This window comes from Sapajus apella, unplaced genomic scaffold (genome assembly GCF_009761245.1).
Source record: "Sapajus apella isolate SASKATOON/1434 unplaced genomic scaffold, GSC_monkey_1.0 scaffold30, whole genome shotgun sequence".
Lineage (NCBI taxonomy): Eukaryota > Metazoa > Chordata > Mammalia > Primates > Cebidae > Sapajus > Sapajus apella.
Window position 1 is genome coordinate 8,244,143 of NW_022436970.1, and position 19,270 is coordinate 8,263,412.

General features: G+C 45.9%; 1 protein-coding gene across 2 annotated transcripts in view; it reads left to right on the forward strand.

The window, feature by feature from the left end:
* TNFRSF11A (TNF receptor superfamily member 11a) overlaps window positions 1-13,060 on the forward strand; it is a 59,862-nt gene extending 46,802 nt beyond the window's left edge. For both annotated transcript variants that reach the window (XM_032293677.1, XM_032293678.1), the window contains one exon: window positions 12,292-13,060. In XM_032293677.1, coding sequence (XP_032149568.1) covers window positions 12,292-12,581 — 290 coding nt within the window. In that variant the 3' untranslated portion in view covers window positions 12,582-13,060. The remainder of the gene's footprint in view (window positions 1-12,291) is intronic.
* The last annotated feature ends 6,210 nt before the right edge of the window (window positions 13,061-19,270 follow it).

The window sequence follows — 19,270 nt, forward strand, 5'->3', positions numbered from 1 at the left end:
CCTGGGTTCAGGCAATTCTCCTGCCTCAGCCTCCCAAGTAGCTGGGATTACAGGCACGCACCACCATGCCCAGCTAATGCTTTTGTATTTTTAGTAGAGACGGGGTTTCACCATGTTGACCAGGATGGTCTCGATCTCTTGACCTCGTGATCCACCCGCCTCGGCCTCCCAAAGTGCTGGGATTACAGGCTTGAGCCACCGCGCCCGGTCGCTATTTCTTTTTCAATCAAACCTTTATCGAAGTTCCACTGAGCCACAGAGACTTGAAAAACAAACCCTGGAAAACAAGTAGGGATTAATGCCAGGGAGTGGACGATGTGAAAAGCAATCAATCATTTGAGAAATCCAGGCCTTCCACAGCCTGCCCCTCTGGCCTGCAGCCTGTTGTTTGTAGTGAATCTTGAGGTCTTTCTCCCCAGCATGGATACTCTCACACCCTGTCAACACCCCAGCTCTAGGCAGCAGCAACCAGTTAGTAGGAATTCTGGCCAGGTGTGGTGGCTTATGCCTGTAATCCCAACACTTCGGGAGGCTGAGGTGGGTGGATCACTTGAGGTCAAGAGTTCCAGACAATCCTGGCCAACATGGGGAAACCCTGTCTCTACTAAAAATAGAAAAATAATTAGCCAGGCATGGTGGCAGGTGCCTGTAATCCCGGCTACTCGGGAGGATGAGGCAGGAGAATTGCTTGAGCTGGGGAGGCAGAGGTTGCAGTGAGCTGAGATTGTGCCACTGCAGTCCAGCCTGGGTGACGGAGCGAGATTCTGTCTCAAAAAAAAAAAAAAAAGGGAATTTTCATAGCCTAACCTTTCTAGTATCTCAGTATGTTAAATGAATAGATGCTTATTCTCTCATTCATTCATCCATTCAGGAATAAATAGATGAACACAAGACCGTTGTATCCTGCTTGTTCTCCAAGTCACTGTCAGCCTCCCAGTTCTTCGGTCTGCTTTAGGGAACTGGAGGAGGAGGGGCATGGAAGGGCTGGCACTGGCTGCCCTGGGCTCACCTAGGGTCCTGGGCAGAGGAGGTAGAAGTGACAGAGCACAGGTGAGCTGGTTCATCCTAGCAGCATAGGCACTCCAAGGCCATCACCTGGGAGCTAGGGACACAGGACAGTAAAGACCTGCCTGACCCCTCATCCTCCCCTGTCCTCAGTCCCCGTCCCTGGTCTCACTCTCTCTTGAAATGACTGTTGTTGACCATCCATTTCCATTCTGAGAGTAGAGAAGAGATTTTCCTCTCTTTACCTCCCCTCCTTTCTCTCCCTTCAGCGACCAACAGCCTTCCATTTCTTTCTTCACACTCTTGCTAGAATGCCGTTCACCACCTTGCATTTCACCATCAGCTCAATCTTGTAAAGGCAGATACTGGTTTGGCCCTGAATCTTTAAGTTAAAATAGGTATTTCATAATTTGGTTATTTGGTGATAATATATCCAGCTTTCATTGCTGTAAAACGTCGATGCACTATTTCAAAATATATGAAAAATGTGGTCAGTGTGTGCTCTTCTTCATTTAGTCAGGCCTCCCTTCTTTCTGCACTGATAGGGCTCATTTTGGAAGACTTTGGTCTGTTAGACTTTCTAAGTAATTTTCAAGCATGATTCAGAATGGAACTATTAAATACTGTTTCCCTTCCCTTATCATCACATACCCAGTTTCTTCCAAATGCCTGAAACAGAGCTTACATTTCCATAAAAAGGAAAATCACATGAGAAGCATATGGGTTAAATATAAAATAAGTTTAAAAAAAATTCCAAAAGAACCCAATGTAGCCTGGGTAGTTTGAGTGTATTTGTGTATATTTTTAGTTCTCTTCTTTGGAAGAAAATCTACATGACAATTTGGTGGTATTATTTGGCACAGTTCTTGTGATTTAATATTCATATGTTACACATTTTGAACAACATAATAAGCTTTCGAGAAGAAAAGTGTGCATTCTCTTGCTTAAAAATGTAAATTCTGTCAGGGATTGTGTTCTTAGAACTAAGTTTGTTCTTCCTGCCTGAAAAATACAGATTCCACGGAGCCTGCTATGTCAAGCACGGCGGAAGTAGAAGCATCCTTCTGATTATAACAGGAGACTCCTTTGATTCGTTGTTTCTGTTGACTCACTTGCTGTTTTTAACACTCTCAAGTTACCTGAACATTTTCCTGGTTAAGTCACATTAAATATTAATGTTAAGTCAACTAATCCATTTTTTTTTCTTTTTGAAACAGGGTTCGACTCTATTACGCAGGCTGGTGAGCAGTGGCATGATCTTGGCCCACTACAGCCTCCGCCTCCCAGGCTCAAGCCATCCTCCCACCTCAGCCTCCTGAGTAGCTGGGACAACAGGCCCGCACCACCACAACCTGATAATTTTTGTATTTTTTTTAAGAGACTGGGTTTCACCATGCCACCCAGGCTGGTCTCGAACTCCTGAGCTCAAGCAGATCCACACGCCTTGGCTTCCCAAGGTGTGTAGTCCCAGCCACTCAGGAGGCTGAGGTGGGAGGATGAGTGAGTCCAGGAGGTCAGTGCTTCGGTGAGCTGTGTTCGCGCCACTGCACTCCAGCCTGGGTGATTAAGCGAGACCCTTTCTCATAAAAACAAAAACAAACATCTGATTGTGAAGCTGGTACCCTACCACCGCACTGTCTGGGATTACAGGTGTCAGCCTCCACACCCTGACAATCTATTTTAAATGTTAGAAACACTTCAAAATACTCATATTTAATAAAAAAAACCCCATGTCATTCTGGCTTTTAAATCATACTTTTGGGTAGCCTTCAAATTCTAATGTTTATCTTTTTTTTTTTTTTTTTTTTTTTTTGAGACGGAGTTTCACTCTTGTTACCCAGGCTGGAGTGCAATGGCGCGATCTCGGCTCACCGCAACCTCCGCCTCCTGGGTTCAGGCAATTCTCCTGCCCCAGCCTCCTGAGTAGCTGGGATTACAGGCACGCGCCACCATGCCCAGCTAATTTTTTGTAGTTTTATAGAGACGGGGTTTCACCATGTTGACCAGGATGGTCTCGATCTCTTGACCTCGTGATCCACCCGCCTCGGCCTCCCAAAGTGCTGGGATTACAGGCTTGAGCCACCGCGCCCGGCCTGGTAGCCTTCAAATTCTATCAGTCATTATTGTACTCAGGGACCTGTAAGATTGGCTCAATAGCCTGAAGATTACAGTTTTATCGGTGGTGTTATAGATGTTAGTCACCAGATTTAAGTGTTTTGTGTGTATTATCTTCTTATTCCTCACAGAAATTCTACGGCACAAGTTCCTCATCCAGGATCACACAGCTAGTAAGCAACAAAGCCATGATTTACATATCTGATTGCAGGCCAGGGCACGGTGGTTCCCACCTGTAACCCCAGCACTTTGGAAGACCATGGTGGGAGGATCTCTTGAAGCCAAGAGTTCGGGGCCAGCCTGGGCAACATAATTGAGACCTCTTCTCAAAAAAAAAAAAAAAAAATTAGCCAGATGTGGTAGTGTGTACCTGTAGACCCAGCTACTTGGGAGGCTGAGGTGAGCTGATCACCTGAGCCCAGGAGGTCAGAGCTGCAGTGCAACCTTAAACCACCGCACTGTCTCCTCTAAAGTCAGTGCTAGTGATGCTGATTTCATTTATTTGCTGTGCCTTGCAGAATCCTCACTGTGACACAGAATAGGGACAAACACAGTCCTGGCATCATTGGCTACTCTGGCTGAGGGAGAGGCAGTGGCTGGGCCCAACCCAGCCTGGAGGGTTCCCCAGGAGGGACAGGAGGATGCATAGTGTGTGATGGTCCCCTGGTTATGGTGAGACCCCTCTCCTGCCAGTTGTCTCGGAACGTCACTGTTTTCGCTGTTACTTTCTCCTGTGGGGAAAGCCCTTTTTTCCACATGCTTCAAACTTTATCTTCTTCTTTTTTTTTTTTTTTTTGCAAGCAAAATAAATGCAAATAAAGGTCAGAGGCAGCCTTGAAGAGGAATGCTGTCAGAAAGGGGTCCCGAGGAGAGGAGGCAAGAGGGGAGTGACAGGGCTTAGTTTGGCTTAAGGGACCAACAATGCCTATGAAAACCTCAGGCCTTTGTGATTTTAATGTAAACTATTTTTTAAGAGCAGTTTTAGATTCATAGGAAAATTGAGGGGCAGGTACAGGGATGTCCTGCCTTCCTCCTGCTCCCCCCATATGTACAGCCTCCCCCACTGAAGTGGTACATTTGCCACAGTTGATGAGCCCACCTTGACACTTTGGGGTCCACTCTTTGTGTTGCATGTTCTGTGAGTTTGGACCAATGTATCATGGCATGCATCCACCATGATAGTATCATACAGAGTAGTTTCACTGCCTTACAAATCCCCTGTGCTCCACTTACTCACCCCTTCCCCTCTCCAAACTCCTGGCAACTACTGATCTTTCTACTGTCCCTATAGTTTTGTCTTGTCCAGAAGGCCATAGAGTTGGAATCCTACATGCTATAGCCTTTTCAGATTGACTTTGTTTACTTAGCATTATGAATCTAAGTTTCCTCCATGTCTTTTCATGGCTTGATAGGTCTTTTCTTTTTAACACTAAATAATGTTCCATTGTGTGGATGGATGCAGGGGTTTTGTTTATCCCTTCATTTACTGAAGGATTCTTGGCTGCTTCCAAGTTTTGGCAATTATGACTACAGCTGCTGTAAACATCTGTGTGCAGATTTTTGTGTGGACATAAGTTTTCAATTCCTTCGGGTAAATACCGGGGTCTGATTGCTGGATCATATGATAAGCATATGTTTAGTTTTGTAAGAAGCCATCAAACTGTCTTCCAAAGCAGCTGTACCCTTTTACATTCCCACCAGCCAAGAATGAGGGTCCCTGCTACCCACCCCCATGCTCACCAGCATTTGGTGTTGTCAGTGGTCTGGATCTGAGCCATTCTAATAGGTGTGTAGTAGTGTCTCACCATTGCTTTAATTCTCACTTCCCTGATGACATAAGATGTGGAGCATCTTTTCATATGCCTGTTTGCCATCTGGATAAATTTAGTGAGGTATCTCTTAAGACCTTCGGCCCATTTTTTAATCAAGTTGTTTTCTTACTGTTGAGTTTTAGGAGTTTCTTGTTTATTTTGGGAAACAGTCCTTTATCAGTATGGCTTTTGCAAACATTTTCTTCCAGTCTGTGGCTTGTTTCTTCATTCTCTCTCTCTTTTTTTTTTTTCTTTTTTTTTTTGAGATGGAGTCTCACTCTGTTGCCCAGGCTGGAGTGCAGTGGTACAATCTCAGCTCACTGCAACCTCTGCCTCCCAGGCTCGAGTGATTCTCCTGCCTCAGCCTCCCAAATATCTGGGATTACAGGCACCTGCCACTGCTGCTCCCAGCTAATTTTTAGTAGAGATGGGTTTTCATCATCTTGGCCAGGCTGGTCTTGAACTCCTAATCTCGTGTTCTACCTACCTCCCAAAGTGCTGGGATTACAGGCATGAGCTACCATGCCCAGCCATTTCTTCATTCTCTTAAGCCTCAGATCTTTTTAGCCCATCTTGGGTAAGCCTCATCTGAACCATCCCTCCCCTTTTTATACTCCCTTACTAGCCACCAGCAAGGGAGAGATCACCGCTAACTGCAGAGGTCCCCAGTGAGTTTCTTGGCACTCAGTGGGAAGAGTTACCCTCCTGGGACACATATCAACTGCAGAAATCATGGCAGCCATGTTGAAAAGGAAACCCACAGCATCTACCTGATTATACAGCTGCCAACATGGTGACCTAGTGATGTCACCATAACAGATCAGATGTGAACTCTCTGATGTGAACAACTAATCTGTTCTGCAATTCAGAAATCAAATGTTAAGGAATTCTTACTTTTTAGCAAGGACAGTTCAGGACTGAGGTATCTTATTAGATAAGGATATTAGCAACTAATTCTAAGCCTTGATCTACTCTGGTGCTGCATTCAACTCATAGCAGACTTGCGTGATGAGAAATGAGACTGTGGAGTTTGTGTAGAATTATATAGATGAGTGTTCTAACCAAAGGCAATCATATAATGATTGAGGACTTCAGCAGAGCAAAAAGAAGTTGGTTAGATTTCCAGAGAAAGTCACTTTCAGTCTTTGTGCTCAACGTCTCAAGACACGTTGAGATCCTCCAACAAGACAGGGATGGAAAGACACTACGACTACTCAGTGTATTTCATGAATCTCTGTGTCTTTGGGAGCTCTGTGAGCACTGATATTACTTTCTGGGCATAGGAATGGCACCATTGCACCTGCGACTGATTGTTTGCGATTTCCCTAGCATTTTCAAATCCATCGGCTTGTCTGACCCTTATGCTATCCTGCTGGATATTCACGTGCTCATTTGTTCATTTATTTGGCAAATGCGTATTATTCATATTTGCTCTATGCAGCTGCACACTGCCAGGCCAGCACAGCTCGATACAGATCGGGAGAGTTAGTGGTTCGTCCTAAACTCTCACCACTGGTGACAGCCAAGTCAGGACAAGACCCAAGGGCTTCTAGAGCCCTGCTCTCTCCTCTGTCCCACATTTCTACCCCTCCTGAATCCAGGCAGCCTTAACACCTCCATCCGTCTATTCACCCCTTTATTCACCTCTGCTCTTCAGAGACTGAAACACCATGATGACATTGATGCCATTGGATTGCTTTCCGGTGAGTCTGGATTATGACAAGCCATGGAAAAAGAAGGCTGTTCGACAGTTTTCATCCCTGAAACAATGTCAGTCGGTAGAGGGGAAAACAAACAACCACAGAAACCTGGCGTGCTCACATGCAGAGCAGCTGCAAGCTGGTATTTGTGATGCAGCCAGCCTGTCCTGAAGAGAGTGCTTAGTCAGCTCTGCATGTGGAGTGTTGCTTCTGTTACTGTTATTATTGTATTAGGTACTCCGTCTATCTCCACTTAATCTGCAGATTAACCTACACCCACCTAGGAAGTTGACTGAAGCCCATAGCACACTGATTATTCACAACTCGTGGGTCACTCTGGAATACCCAGACCCTCCTGCTCCCACCTGCTGAATGGCCGTGTTTTCTCTTTTTTTTTTTTTTTTTTGAGATGGAATCTCACTCTGTTGCCCAGGCTGGAGTGCAGTGTTGCAATTTTGGCTTACTGCAAACTCCGCCTCCCGGATTCGAGCAATTCTGCCTCAGCCTTCCAAGTAGCTGGGACTTTTAGTAGAGATGGGTTTTCACCGTGTTAGCCAGGATGGTCTCGATATCCTGACCTCATAATCTGCCCGCCTCAGCCTCTCGAAGTGCTGGGATTACAGGTGTGAGCCACCGCACCCGGCCTGAATGGCCATGTTTTCCAAAGTCCATGGGTGCTCCCGATTCTGTGACTGTGAGCGGATCTTGTCATTTAAAACATTAGCTATTATGTTAACTGGCAAGAAAAACATGAGTTTGATAATCATTATTTCTATGAAAACTATTGAATACTTTGGGATGATTCAAGGAATGAATTGCTAAAACCTTTTTGGTATTGAAATTGAGGTGAATGAGACACCTGTGATAGGTGGAAGGAAGAAAACCCTAGAAGGATCCTACACTTAGACTGCTTGGCAAGTGACTTTTAGTTTTCATTCCACGTTAAAGAACCCAAAGCTAGAAATTGTATGTAAAGCATTAACAATACAGTTGGTGCAATCAGTAAACCCAGTCTCAAAGGACAGGCCCCAGTTTCACATCAGAAAGTTGGTGTTGTTACAGCGAGTGGTGGGTGGCTCAAACATCAGGAAAATGCATCACAGGATCACTATTTTAGAAGCATCAGTGAATAGCTTCTACAACTCAGTTTTTCTGAATATTTAGTTCGTTAGTAGAGAAAGTCTGATTAGCTAACACTTCTGTAATATTGAAAAAGGTCCAACTTATAAGATGTTACTTCCGTAAATGGTGGTGCTAGATTAGAGCATCAGTGGGGAAAATTCCCAGAGTAATGCTCCTAAGAGGTGCCCACCCTTCAGGACTGGTGACATAACTGGCATAGCCCAGTGGGAAATGAAAAATTTTCCCCTTTTGCAAAAATGAATGAGAATTTCATGATGGCAGCAAAGCATTTAGCCCAGCATGGAGCTCTTGAGAGCATAAGGCCTTGCGCAGCTGCACGGGCCCATGGACACCACTCTGCTGCCACTTAAGAATTGCCACTTGTGATTGGCAGATCAGTATAACTTTTTTAAAAAGTTCAGTCTCTATCAGTTTACTGTATCACACAAGAATCAGCATGAAGGGACTTGACCAAAGGTTGTTTTTGTCATTAATTGTAACTTTGTTAAAGAAACACTTGAAGAATAAACCTCTTTGAGAATCTCCTAAATCTTTCTAGGTAACTGTCTTTTACATCTTAATGGTCCGGAATTTAAAGGCCTAGTTTTTGCCCTTTCACAAGCCTCATAGCCTTCCAAAAATAATATATTTTTTCTTTTTCTTTTTCTTTTTCTTTTCTTTGAGACAGGGGTCACTCTGTCACCCAGGCTGGAGGTGTGATCATGGCTCACTGGAGCCTCAGCATCTCTGGGCTCAGGTGATCCTCCCACCTCAGCCTCCCAAGTAGCTGTGACTACAGGCTTGAGCCACCACAGTCAGCAGCACCCTAAGAATAATATTCATGGTTCAGTCCATGAAACAAAGGATTCTGAAATATTTAAATATTTTACTTAGGCAAAAGGGTTTGAGGTCCATTTGAAAAAAGGAAACATTTTTCTGCAGGGTTAGAAAAAAGAAAACAAAAATGAATATAGGTCCATAGAATATTTAGGTTATCAGTATCAGAGATATTGTTGGCCATGGAGCAATGGCATGGAATGAAATTCTCAAGATGAAAGACTTGACACTGGTCCTTGATGTGTAAGACAGTGCCAAAACGCGTAAGTTTTATCTAGGTTCAGACTCACAAAAGGTTCTGACAAGAAAGAAGTAAACAACAATGGATTCGTGATGATTTGTTAAAAAATAAAATTTAAAATGGTAGAGAAATAGTATATACCATGACATAAGCAGATAAATCAGTGAGGTGGATAAAGAGGAGATAAGATCAGATTCAGAACCATAAATCAGCCATGCAGTGGCTAGAGAGGTCCCCAGTGTCGTTTTACATTATGCTGAAGAACAACAGAACCAGCAGACAGCGATGTTGTGATAAGACCTCATGATGGATGGTTTTGCATTTAACCTCGTCTCTTTATCCTCTTCAGAGATGTAGCTGTTTGTGTCTTGGTGTATACTGAAAGTAGAGGAAACTATGTCAAGAATAATCATATGTCTAAGCAACTTGAATTACTTATTTTATCCAATAAACATGGTATTTTTTTAATCAGACTAGAATTTTCATGGTATGTACATTTTTTTAAACTGAATGTCCCATTCCATGTATGTTTTATTTTTCACTCTTTTTCTGTTAACTAAGTAGTGATTTCTCAAATGGGAGGACTTAACTGTGTTGCTGTGCCTACTTGTTCTGTTGCTGCTATGGTAGAAACCCATTTAAATAATTTACTTAAAACATATACTTTATATTTACACACTGATTATTTTTTAGTATAAGTCTGTGTGTACTGGCTGATTATAGTTTCCTGAGCTCCCCACCCCCGCTTTTTTTTTCCCTGAGATGGAGTCTTCCTCTTTTTGCCCAGGCTGGAGTGTAGCGGGGCACAATCTCGGCTCACTGCAACCTCCACCTCCCGGGTTCCAGGGATTCTCCTACCTCAGCCTCCTGAGTAGCTGGGATTACAGGCACCTGCCACTATGCCCAGCTAATTTTTGTATGTTTAGTAGAGATTGGGTTTTGCCATGTTGGCCAGGCTGGTCTTGAATCTTGACCTCAGGTGATCCACCTGCCTTGGTCTCCCAAAGTGCTGGGATTACAGGCGTGCGCCACCATGCCTGGCCTCCTGAGCCCTTTTTACATTAACCACACCACCTTGATTTCCAGTTTCTATTTCTTCAATGTGAAATGAGAAGTTACAGATATTGGAGAGCAAAATTCTTCTGGACTTTTACTATTTCCTTTTCCTGTTCTTTTTCGTCCTTTCTCACTTCTCTGTGGCGCTGGGAACTGTCTTATTATCATGTTTGTGTTCTAGAGTATTCTGAATGATAGTGTCAGAACGAACTGTATATTAGCTTTAAGTTTTCTGTGGGGGAGTGAGACCAGCTTGCTTCTGTGCCGCCATTTTGAAACCAGAAGTCCTTTCTTTTTCTTTCTTTTTTCATAGATTCCTTGCCCACACCCCAGACCAGTTTAACAGTTTGTGGCGGTGGTTTCATTTTGTTTGTATGTTGTGGGTTGTTTTGTTTTTTTAGTGACTCACCTTTATTAGGGTCCTTGCAAAACATTCACTTTAGTTTTCATGGAAACGTTTTTCATTTTTTCACTGTAATATTTCACTGCTTTACCTAATATTTGATTACACTTCCTGATGGGTTTATCTGGTGATAACGGACTTGAGAAGGAACTTGGTAAGTGGTGAGAGCAGACCCTCGCTGGAGTGCGCTGCATGCCGGGCAGTGTGTGTAGAGTGGGTGGAGAGTGTGCTGGGTGGGTGGTAAACAGAAATGCCAGTGGGCCTCCCTCATGCTGATTGGGGGTTCTCAGGCAAGTAAGTCCTTCCACTGCCCGCCTTGGAGGACATCCCATACAACTGCCTGTGGGAGAAAAATCATGAGACGCAGACCTTCTTCATGACTTTGGATTTGTCGCTCATGCTTGAGATTCTTGTGTTTTCATGGGCTTTTCTTTGTATTTTGGTCTTGGCTTCTCTAGAGGTACCCAGTGGGTCGGGGGAAGGCTCCTCAAAGGAATTTCCTATATGCCTATCAGTATTTTAGTCAGATCGTCCAAAACATGCCTTCCATCTTTGAGGAAAATCTCATGTGGGATGGTAACAGAAACTTCATTTTGTTCGTATGAATTATTACTAAGCTGAGTCACAATGGAGAAGAAAAAAATAAAGGTGGTGAATCGTGAGGAGCCATTTTGACATTCCTGCCCCTGATCAAGTTGAAGGATTCTGTTTGTGATGCTGAATGTTGGGGCGTTTCTAATCTGCTTGGTTTGTGGCAGTTTCCTAGACCAAAGTCTAGGAAATTTCTGTCTTTAAAATGGAAGAATCATAAGATCTAGCAGGTTTCCTAACATCTGTTGGACTTTGTTTTTCAAAAGGTCGGTTACTTAAAGACTGGCCACATCTAGTCACCCATAAAGAAATGACCATAGAAGCCCCTAGGGACAAAACACTCTTCAGAGTTCAGATGGGAAGAGTGATTTATAGGATTTTGGGTTTTTTTCTATTTTAGTTTTGTGAATCTCTGTTGTTTCCAGAAGTAGTTTTCTTTTAATGTTAAGGAACTGTGTTACTCTCTGCTGAAAGCTGAGCCCACGTGGCCCCATGATCCTCCAGGGCTGAGCTGTTAGAGACCATGAGGAACCAAGGCACCCAGGGTGACGGGGGCCTCAGATGTGAGTCCAGAGAGGAGAGCAGACTGGGCTCTGCTCCCTTAGCTGTGCTTGTTGTGTGTTGAACACACACACACATTTTGTAACATCTGAATCTCTGTGATTTTATAATCCTGATGTGATCTCTTGCCAGTATGCTAGGATCCCAAGTCACAGGCAAATAGTAAAGCATGAGTCTACCCCTAAGCTTCCTCATTTCTCGTCTCTTCCTCTCCCCTCCTCCTCCTCTCCCTCCCCTCCTCCTTCTCTTTTTCTTCCCCTCCTTGTCTTCCTCCCCTCTCTTTCCTCCTCCCCTCTCCTCCTCCTCTTCCTCCCTTCCTCTTCTCTTCCTCCTCTTCTCTTCTGTCTCTCCTCCTCTTCCTCCCCTTCCTCCTCTTCCTCCCCTTCCTCCTCTTCCCTTCCTCCTCTTCCTTTTCCTCTTCCTCTTCTTCTTCCTCCCCTCCTCCTCCTCCTCTTCCTCTCCTATTCTTCCTCTTCCCTCTTCCTCTTTTCCTCTTCCCCTTCTCCTCTTCCTCCCCTCCTCCTCTTCCTCTTCCCACTCCTTCCTCTCCTCTTTCTTTCCTCTCCCCCTACTCTTCCTCTCCCCCTTCCCCCTTCCTCCTCCCATTCCTTTGCCCCCTCTCTTCCCCTCCCCCCCTTCTCTTTTTGTCTTTTTTCTCTGCTCCTCCTCTTTTCTCCTCCCCACCCTCCTCTGCCTCAGTGGGCCTGGAGTGTGCCGAAGGTTCCCTGTGGCCCGGGGCTGCGGGAAGCCGGGGAGCCGCCCTCCACCCCGGAACCTTCCTCCCGGGAGACCTGGCAGGCCCCGGGCGCTGGCTCACCCTCCCCGTGTTCTCCCTTCCTCTCCCCGCAGGAAACGTGACTGGAAACAGTAACTCCACGTTCATCTCCAGCGGGCAGGTGATGAACTTCAAGGGCGACATCATCGTGGTCTATGTCAGCCAGACCTCACAGGAGGGCGCGGCGGCGGCGGCGGCGGCGGAGCCCGTGGGCCGCCCAGTCCAGGAGGAGACCCTGGCGCGCCGCGACTCCTTCGCGGGGAACGGCCCGCGCTTCCCGGACCTGTGCGGCGGCCCCACGGGGCTGCAGGAGCCGGAGAAGGCCTCGCGGCCGGTGCAGGAGCAGGGCGGGGCCCCGGCCTAGCGCCCCCACATGGCCGGGAGCCCGAAGCCTGGAGCCAGGGTCGCCGACCTGGACCGCGCGGCCGCACCTGAGCCGAGCCTGGCCCGGCCTGCCCGACCCCGCAGCTCGCGAAGGGCAGCACTGCGGCCTCCGCCCCAGCCCGGGCCACCCCGGGATCGATCGGTACAGTCGAGGAAGACCACCCGGCATTCTCCGCCCACCTCGTCCTCCAGGAAATGGGCTTTTCAGAAAGTGAATTGATCAGGTCTTCCCCTATGCCCACGGCTGCTCAGCAGACCCCCACACGGGGGCAGATGCCTCCCCTGCCACCCCTCAAACTCGCAGCAGTAATTTGTGGCCTTATGACAGCTGTTTTTATGACTCCTGTTCTGTGTGTGTGCCCCATATTTGTATTCCTGGTGACACAGCCTCGCTCTGTCGCCAGGCTGGAGTGCAGTAGTGTGATCTGGGGCATTGCAGCCGCCGCCTCCCGAGTTCAAGCGATTTTCCTGCCTCAGCCTCCGAGTAGCTGGAACTACAGGTGTGTGCCACCACACCCAGCTAATTTCTTGATACCTGCCCCCCTCTTTTTTTATTTAAAAGTTTTCTCAAAAATTCTCCTAAAGGTGAGGGTCTCTTTCTTTGATCTCTCTCTGTCTCTCTCGCTCTCTTTTTATCTTTTTGGCACCTGGTTCTGGCCCAGGCTGGAGGGCAGTGGTGAGATTATAGCTCAGTGCAGCCTCTAACTCCTGGGCTCAAGCAATCCAAGTGATCCTTCCACCTCAACCTCCCGAGTAGCTGGAACCACAGCTGCATGCCATGCCCAGCTTCCCCCCTACCATCCCTCCACACTGCTCGCCGATAGAGACATGATTCCACCATGTTACCCTAGCTAGTCTCAAACTCCCCAGCTAAAGCAGTCCTCCAAACTCAGCTTCCCAAAGTATTGGGATTACAGGTGTGAACGCCCATGCTGGCCTCCTTTACATATTTTCTTTTGTGCCCCTTCTTACAGCATTTCCGAGATGGCTTTCCCAGTGTGTGTTCATTCTAAGCACTTTTGGGAAAAGGCCGAACATGTGAGGCCTGGAGATAGTTGCTAGGAACATGTGGTGGGACTTTCATTTTCTGAAAAATGCTCTGTATTCTCATCTTTCTAAAAGAAAGAGAAAGGGGGAAAAATCCTATTTTTTTCTCCTGAATGTTTTTAAGTTTGTGTCAGTCCTTAAGCAGAACCGAGCTCATTATGTGACCTTCCCCTAGGTGGTTAACTCATCCATGCTGGAAGAAGCACTCAGGTACTTAGTCCCCAAATCTTTAAAACTCCAAGTTGCTACAGCTTGGCATTCTTTTTTTTTTTTTTTCTTCCAGACGGAGTCTTGCTCTGTCACCCAGGTTGGAGTGCCGTGGTGGGATCTGGGCTCCCTGCAACCTCCACCTCCTGGGTTCAGGCGATTCTCCTGCCTCAGCCTCCCAAGTATCTGAGACTACAGATGTGCGCCACCACGCCCAGCTAATTTTTGTATTTTTAGTAGAGACAGGGTTTCACCATGTTGGCCAGAATGGTCTCCATCTCTTGACTTTGTGATCCACCCACCTCAGTGTTGGGGTTACAGGCATGAGCCACTGCCCCCGGCCTAAAGTTGAAATTTTAGTTTGCATTTTCTTTGTCTAGATAAGAATAGCATAAATGGATCCTCTTTGATTCCTAAATAATTGTTCATCTATAGGCTAGCCTTGTAGAAGTGGAAAACATTCCATGTTCCAGTGCATTTAAATTTAAAGTCAAATCCACATGTCGTGAATTTAAGAAAACTTATTCTCCTAAAGGTGCCTTTTTCTTGGCTTCATCCTTCTTGTGAAAAACCTAGACGATGCTCCAGATGGAAGGAAATCCCCTGGGTGGTTTTATCTTTTGTTAGCCAGTGAGCGCTGGTTCCCCACAAATACTGGAGAAAAGCAAAAATACGCAAGCAAATTAAAATTACTTTTGCACATCTGGTAGGTTATAAAAGCACTAATCATGGTCACTGCCCAGACTTTATTGGCCACAAATGCCCAGCTGAAGAGCATGACCGTGGATCACTGGTTTTTCCCTTCTGCTGGAAATGCTGGGGTGGTAGCGCTTGATTAGGATTTTCAATGGAGAAGCAAAGGACGTTTCTGGAATTTATGGGACTCCTTAGCCAACATAAAGAACTGCAGGAAATAACTCCATAGCCAGGAGGATCTGTTGGTGGGAATTTACCGTCTATCCGGCCCTTTTACTTAACATCCATCCAGAGAGATGTTGTACAAATGGAGGAAACCATTATACCTTTTGAAAATAATTCTGGAATATATGGCAGTTACAGTTCACAAAGTAGAACGCTGAGATAAAAACCCGAGTTCCTGCTGTGATATCATCTCACTGAGCACTTCGCCTTTGTTTTTATTTTTCCTTCTCTAAAAGGGGAATAATGATAATTTATAATAGTTTCCCTACCCAGAGATGGCAGAAGGATGCTATAGTGAATGTTAAAGTACCTTGAGCTCCTTAAATCAAAGGTGCTATATAAATATGTAAGACTCTACTTTCAGAAAAAGATAATGTTCTTTCCTGCACTGATTCCTATTAATTCTGTATTGATCCAAAGGCAACGAAATGCTAAGAAATATATAGAAAATATAAGTGTGTGTATTATAGGGATGTATGTGACAAGTGTAAACCAAATGAACTGAAGCAATAATGAACAGTTATTGGGGGACATGATAAAGAGATTATATTAAACTTATATTTGACCATAAAATCCTTTTTATGGCTTGCTAAAATCGGGCTCACTGTAAAAGCATGATCCAACTTAATTGCTAATCTTTATGGTATGGTGTTAACCATTGGTTTGTACCTTACTGTTGGTTCCCTGGACCACAGACTAGGGACAGAACATATTTGCTTTGATGATATATATGCTGTTGATTTCACAAGAAAATTTCTTAAAATGTAGCCTGGTGAAAGGGAAATGGAGTATCATGCTTCCTACTCACATTTCACTCGGCTGCCAGAAGGAAGAATGAATTTATCAAGAGCAGTGTGAATGTGATAGATCAGAACTTCCATGTGGTGGGGAAAATGGGATTCTTTCAGTGTAACAAACCACCCAAGACTTAGTGGCTTAAAACAGTCACCATTGGCCAGGCACAGTGGTTCATGCCTCCCAATGCTTTGGGAGGCCAGGGCAGGAGGATCATTGAGGACAGTAATTGGAGATCAAACTGGGCAACAGAGTGAGACCCCGTCTCTACAAAAAATACAAAACTTGGCTGGGCATGGTAGTGTGCACTTGCAGTCCTCGGCTACTCGGGAGGCTGAGGAAGGAGGATGCTTGAGCCCAGGAGTTGGAGGTTACTGTGAGCTTTGGTTGGGCCAGTGCACTCCAGTGTGAAAACAAAACAAAAACCACCATTTATTTAGCTCCCAATTCTATGGGTTGGGTCAGCTTGGGTGGTTCTTCAGGCCTGGTCCTGCCTGGCCTGGCTTGCCCACCGGTTTGCAATGAGTTGGCTGGTTGGCTGGGCCAGCCTGTGTGCTCTCCACCCATCCCCAATCCTTCCAGCCGCCTAGCTGGGCTTGCTCTCATGCTGGTGTCAGGCCTGAGAACAAGCAGAAACCTGCCAGGCTTCCTGAGGCCTAGGCTTGAACTGGCACACTGTCACTTCTGCCACATTCTGTGGGTCAAAGCAGGTCACAAAGCCAGCTCAGATCCAAGGGATGGCTAAACAGCCCCCTTCCCACTATGGGAAGACTTGCAGAGTGACAGGGTAGGGAGTGGACACACAGAGGGGAAGATGGCCCATTGCCACCTTCCAGCACAGGGCACTGCGTGGAGTAAAATGCTGGAGAGAAGAGTGCATCTGGGAACAAAAGAGGAACATGTCCCAGCCCCCAGCCAGTGAGTAGTTCCTTCTCTGGTGATTGAGTTCCCTTCATGCTCAGCACTGTAGACTCCCACACTGGGAGAGACAACCACATTCATATTTAAGTGCTGTGTCAAAATTTCTTCCAAAGTCAAATACAGGTGATTGGGGAATTGAGCCCACTGTACTACTTCTGCATTCCTTTGGCACAGAAAATTTAAAAGCGACAACTTCTAAAATCAAGAAAACTGGTGAGATACCTTGGGGTAGAGGAACCTTCATGGAAACATATAAAAGATCTAGTGTTCACCCTTCACCCCAGCTCAACAAACAAAATCCTGTTATGATTATACAAGGGCGAGCTTGAGCAAAGGAGCTGTCTTTGGTGGAAGAAACGTGGTTTTGAGTTGTCCGCTCTTTGACAGCCTCTGATGGCATATGACTCTAGTGTGTCTGCTTTGGGATGTTCTGGGCACAAGTTGCATAACCCGCTTTTGGAAGAGGAGATAAAGCATTCAAAGCCCTAAACACTGTTGATGATTCATCATGTTTATTGAGTGTGCTTAGTGGTGAGACCCTGAGCACCTGGGAAAAATGAGGAGTGCTGGAGGGTTCGGAGCAGGGAAGATGAGACAATGCTCTGCTCCAAGCACCGGAGGCTTCTGGGAAGGGGCTGTCTGTGGAATTCCTGACCCCCAGAGCCCTGTGAGTGAATGGTCTTACAATGACTAAAGCTTTGCCAGAGAAGAGGCGGGACCTGACATTGGGCAGTGGCTGTGCCAGCAGTGAGCACAGGCGGGGTGTAGGTGGCATCACTGAAGCCAAGCCGAGCGGTGCAGGGGGAGCCACCCTGGGCCAACACGCCCATGGCTGCCCCACTGCGGAACTGCCTCCCGCAGCAAAACAACCATCTGTCCCCCTAGGTTTCAACAAAGAGGAGCACCGAATAAATGTCCCAGTGGGCAGGGACACCCACCGGACTCAGTGCTCCTCCTGACCCCTCCGCGTGGCTCTGAACAGCTGTGAGTCCAGTTTTCGATCTTCCTACGTCTCTCTTACCCCAGTTATCCTGACCCCAGGGTGAGGTCGAAACTCATGCTTGGCTAACATCTCTTTCCTTGATTCCCCATCATAAAACTGACACACAGGAATGCTTTTAAAAAATCTTGAAGATTACCAATAAGGTAAAAGTTAAAATTTAAAAACTACAAGCCTGTTACCAGATCATACTAACCAAGGAGCTGCTGACGCTACCCTCTTCCCTGCGTGATGGAAAATACAGACGTTTTGCAGACAGACCTGGTTCGTGACTTCTGCGACCCATGGCCTTACCTTGTGCAGCAACAACACTTCTTAGCCTTGTTTTCAACATGTGTAAACAAAAGGTGCTAATATTAGTCCATAGGGCTGGTGTGAGGATGACGTGGGATGAGGTACAGCCAAGCACTCACTGGCAGTTTCTAGAAGATTCCAGTAGTAGGGATCTGACTGTCCTACGTCACTTTCCCTCCCTGTCTCTGACACTTGTTCATTCCTGGGCACAGGAGCCATCTCAGTCATCACATTCCCTTTGGGAGTTGGACCACGGAACTTTAACCAAGCTCTGCCACCCACCTGGGACAGCTTCCCACTCTTTGCAACTAGGGCAGAGGGGCGCACCTTCTTCACAGACAGGTGACAGGACTGTCACAGTTGACCCAAACGTTGTCATCTTCTGACCTGACACACCAAGGGAAGTGGACTTACCCAATAGAACTTCGCGTTACACTGTCTTAAAAGACTGTGGTTAAAATGGGCATCAGTGGGCCTTTCTCTTGTAGCACGACACGTAGGGGGTGAAGAATCCTGGATGTGAAGGTTGAAGGGCTGTGTGGGCTAGTTCCTCTTGGTGTTTCTGGTGCCCCTCCCTGTTTGGGAAGAATAATAAATTGAGCACCAGCTCAGAGGAGGTGGCATTATAGGTCCAGGCCCCTTTGGGAGGTCACTGGAGTCCAGTAAAGGCTTTTGCTGTCACCCAGGTTCTTGGTTTCTCATGGGAAGGGGTAGCCTGGGAAACAAAGGCTGCACAGACTTTAAGTCGTGAGAAAACCAACATTCTTATGGTGAGGCTCTTAGAGACTCTCCATTTAAGCAGCGATGGTAAAACATCTCACCCTAACATGAAAGAGGAAATTCATTTTTATTGGCCTTTACAGCCTCTCTATTTCAAGGGCAAAGAAACCATTAAAATGCATATTTAAAGTTCTTAGAAGAGCTTTCTCTAAATATTTACTCTGTCAGTGGAAGATTAAACATTTTTTACATCAGGTCTATTGAGTTTGTTGTATACAGTAAAATTCACCCTTTTTAGATATACAGTTTTATGAGTTTTAACAAAAATATGCAGTTGTGTCACCACCACTACAGTCAAGATGTAGACAATTTTCAACATCCCTAAGTTCCCTTTTGCCTTTTCAGTCAATCCCTTCCCCACCATCCCCAGCCCCTGGCAACCATTATCTGTTCTCTCTTCGCATAGTTTAACCTTTCCCAATTTGTCATATAAATGGAGTTACACAGCATGTAGCCATTTGAGTGGCTTCTTTCCACATAATGTCCTTGAGATCCATTGGTAGGTACACCAGTAGTTCCTATTTCTAAGTAGTAGTCCATTGTATGGATGTACTGCAGTTTATTCACCAACATTTGGGTTCTTTCCTGTTTGGGGAGATTACAAATAAAGCTACTATAAAAACTCGTGTGGATATGAGCTTTCATTTATCTTGGGTAAATACCTAGGAGTAGGATTATGGGATCGTATGGTAATTATCAGTTTA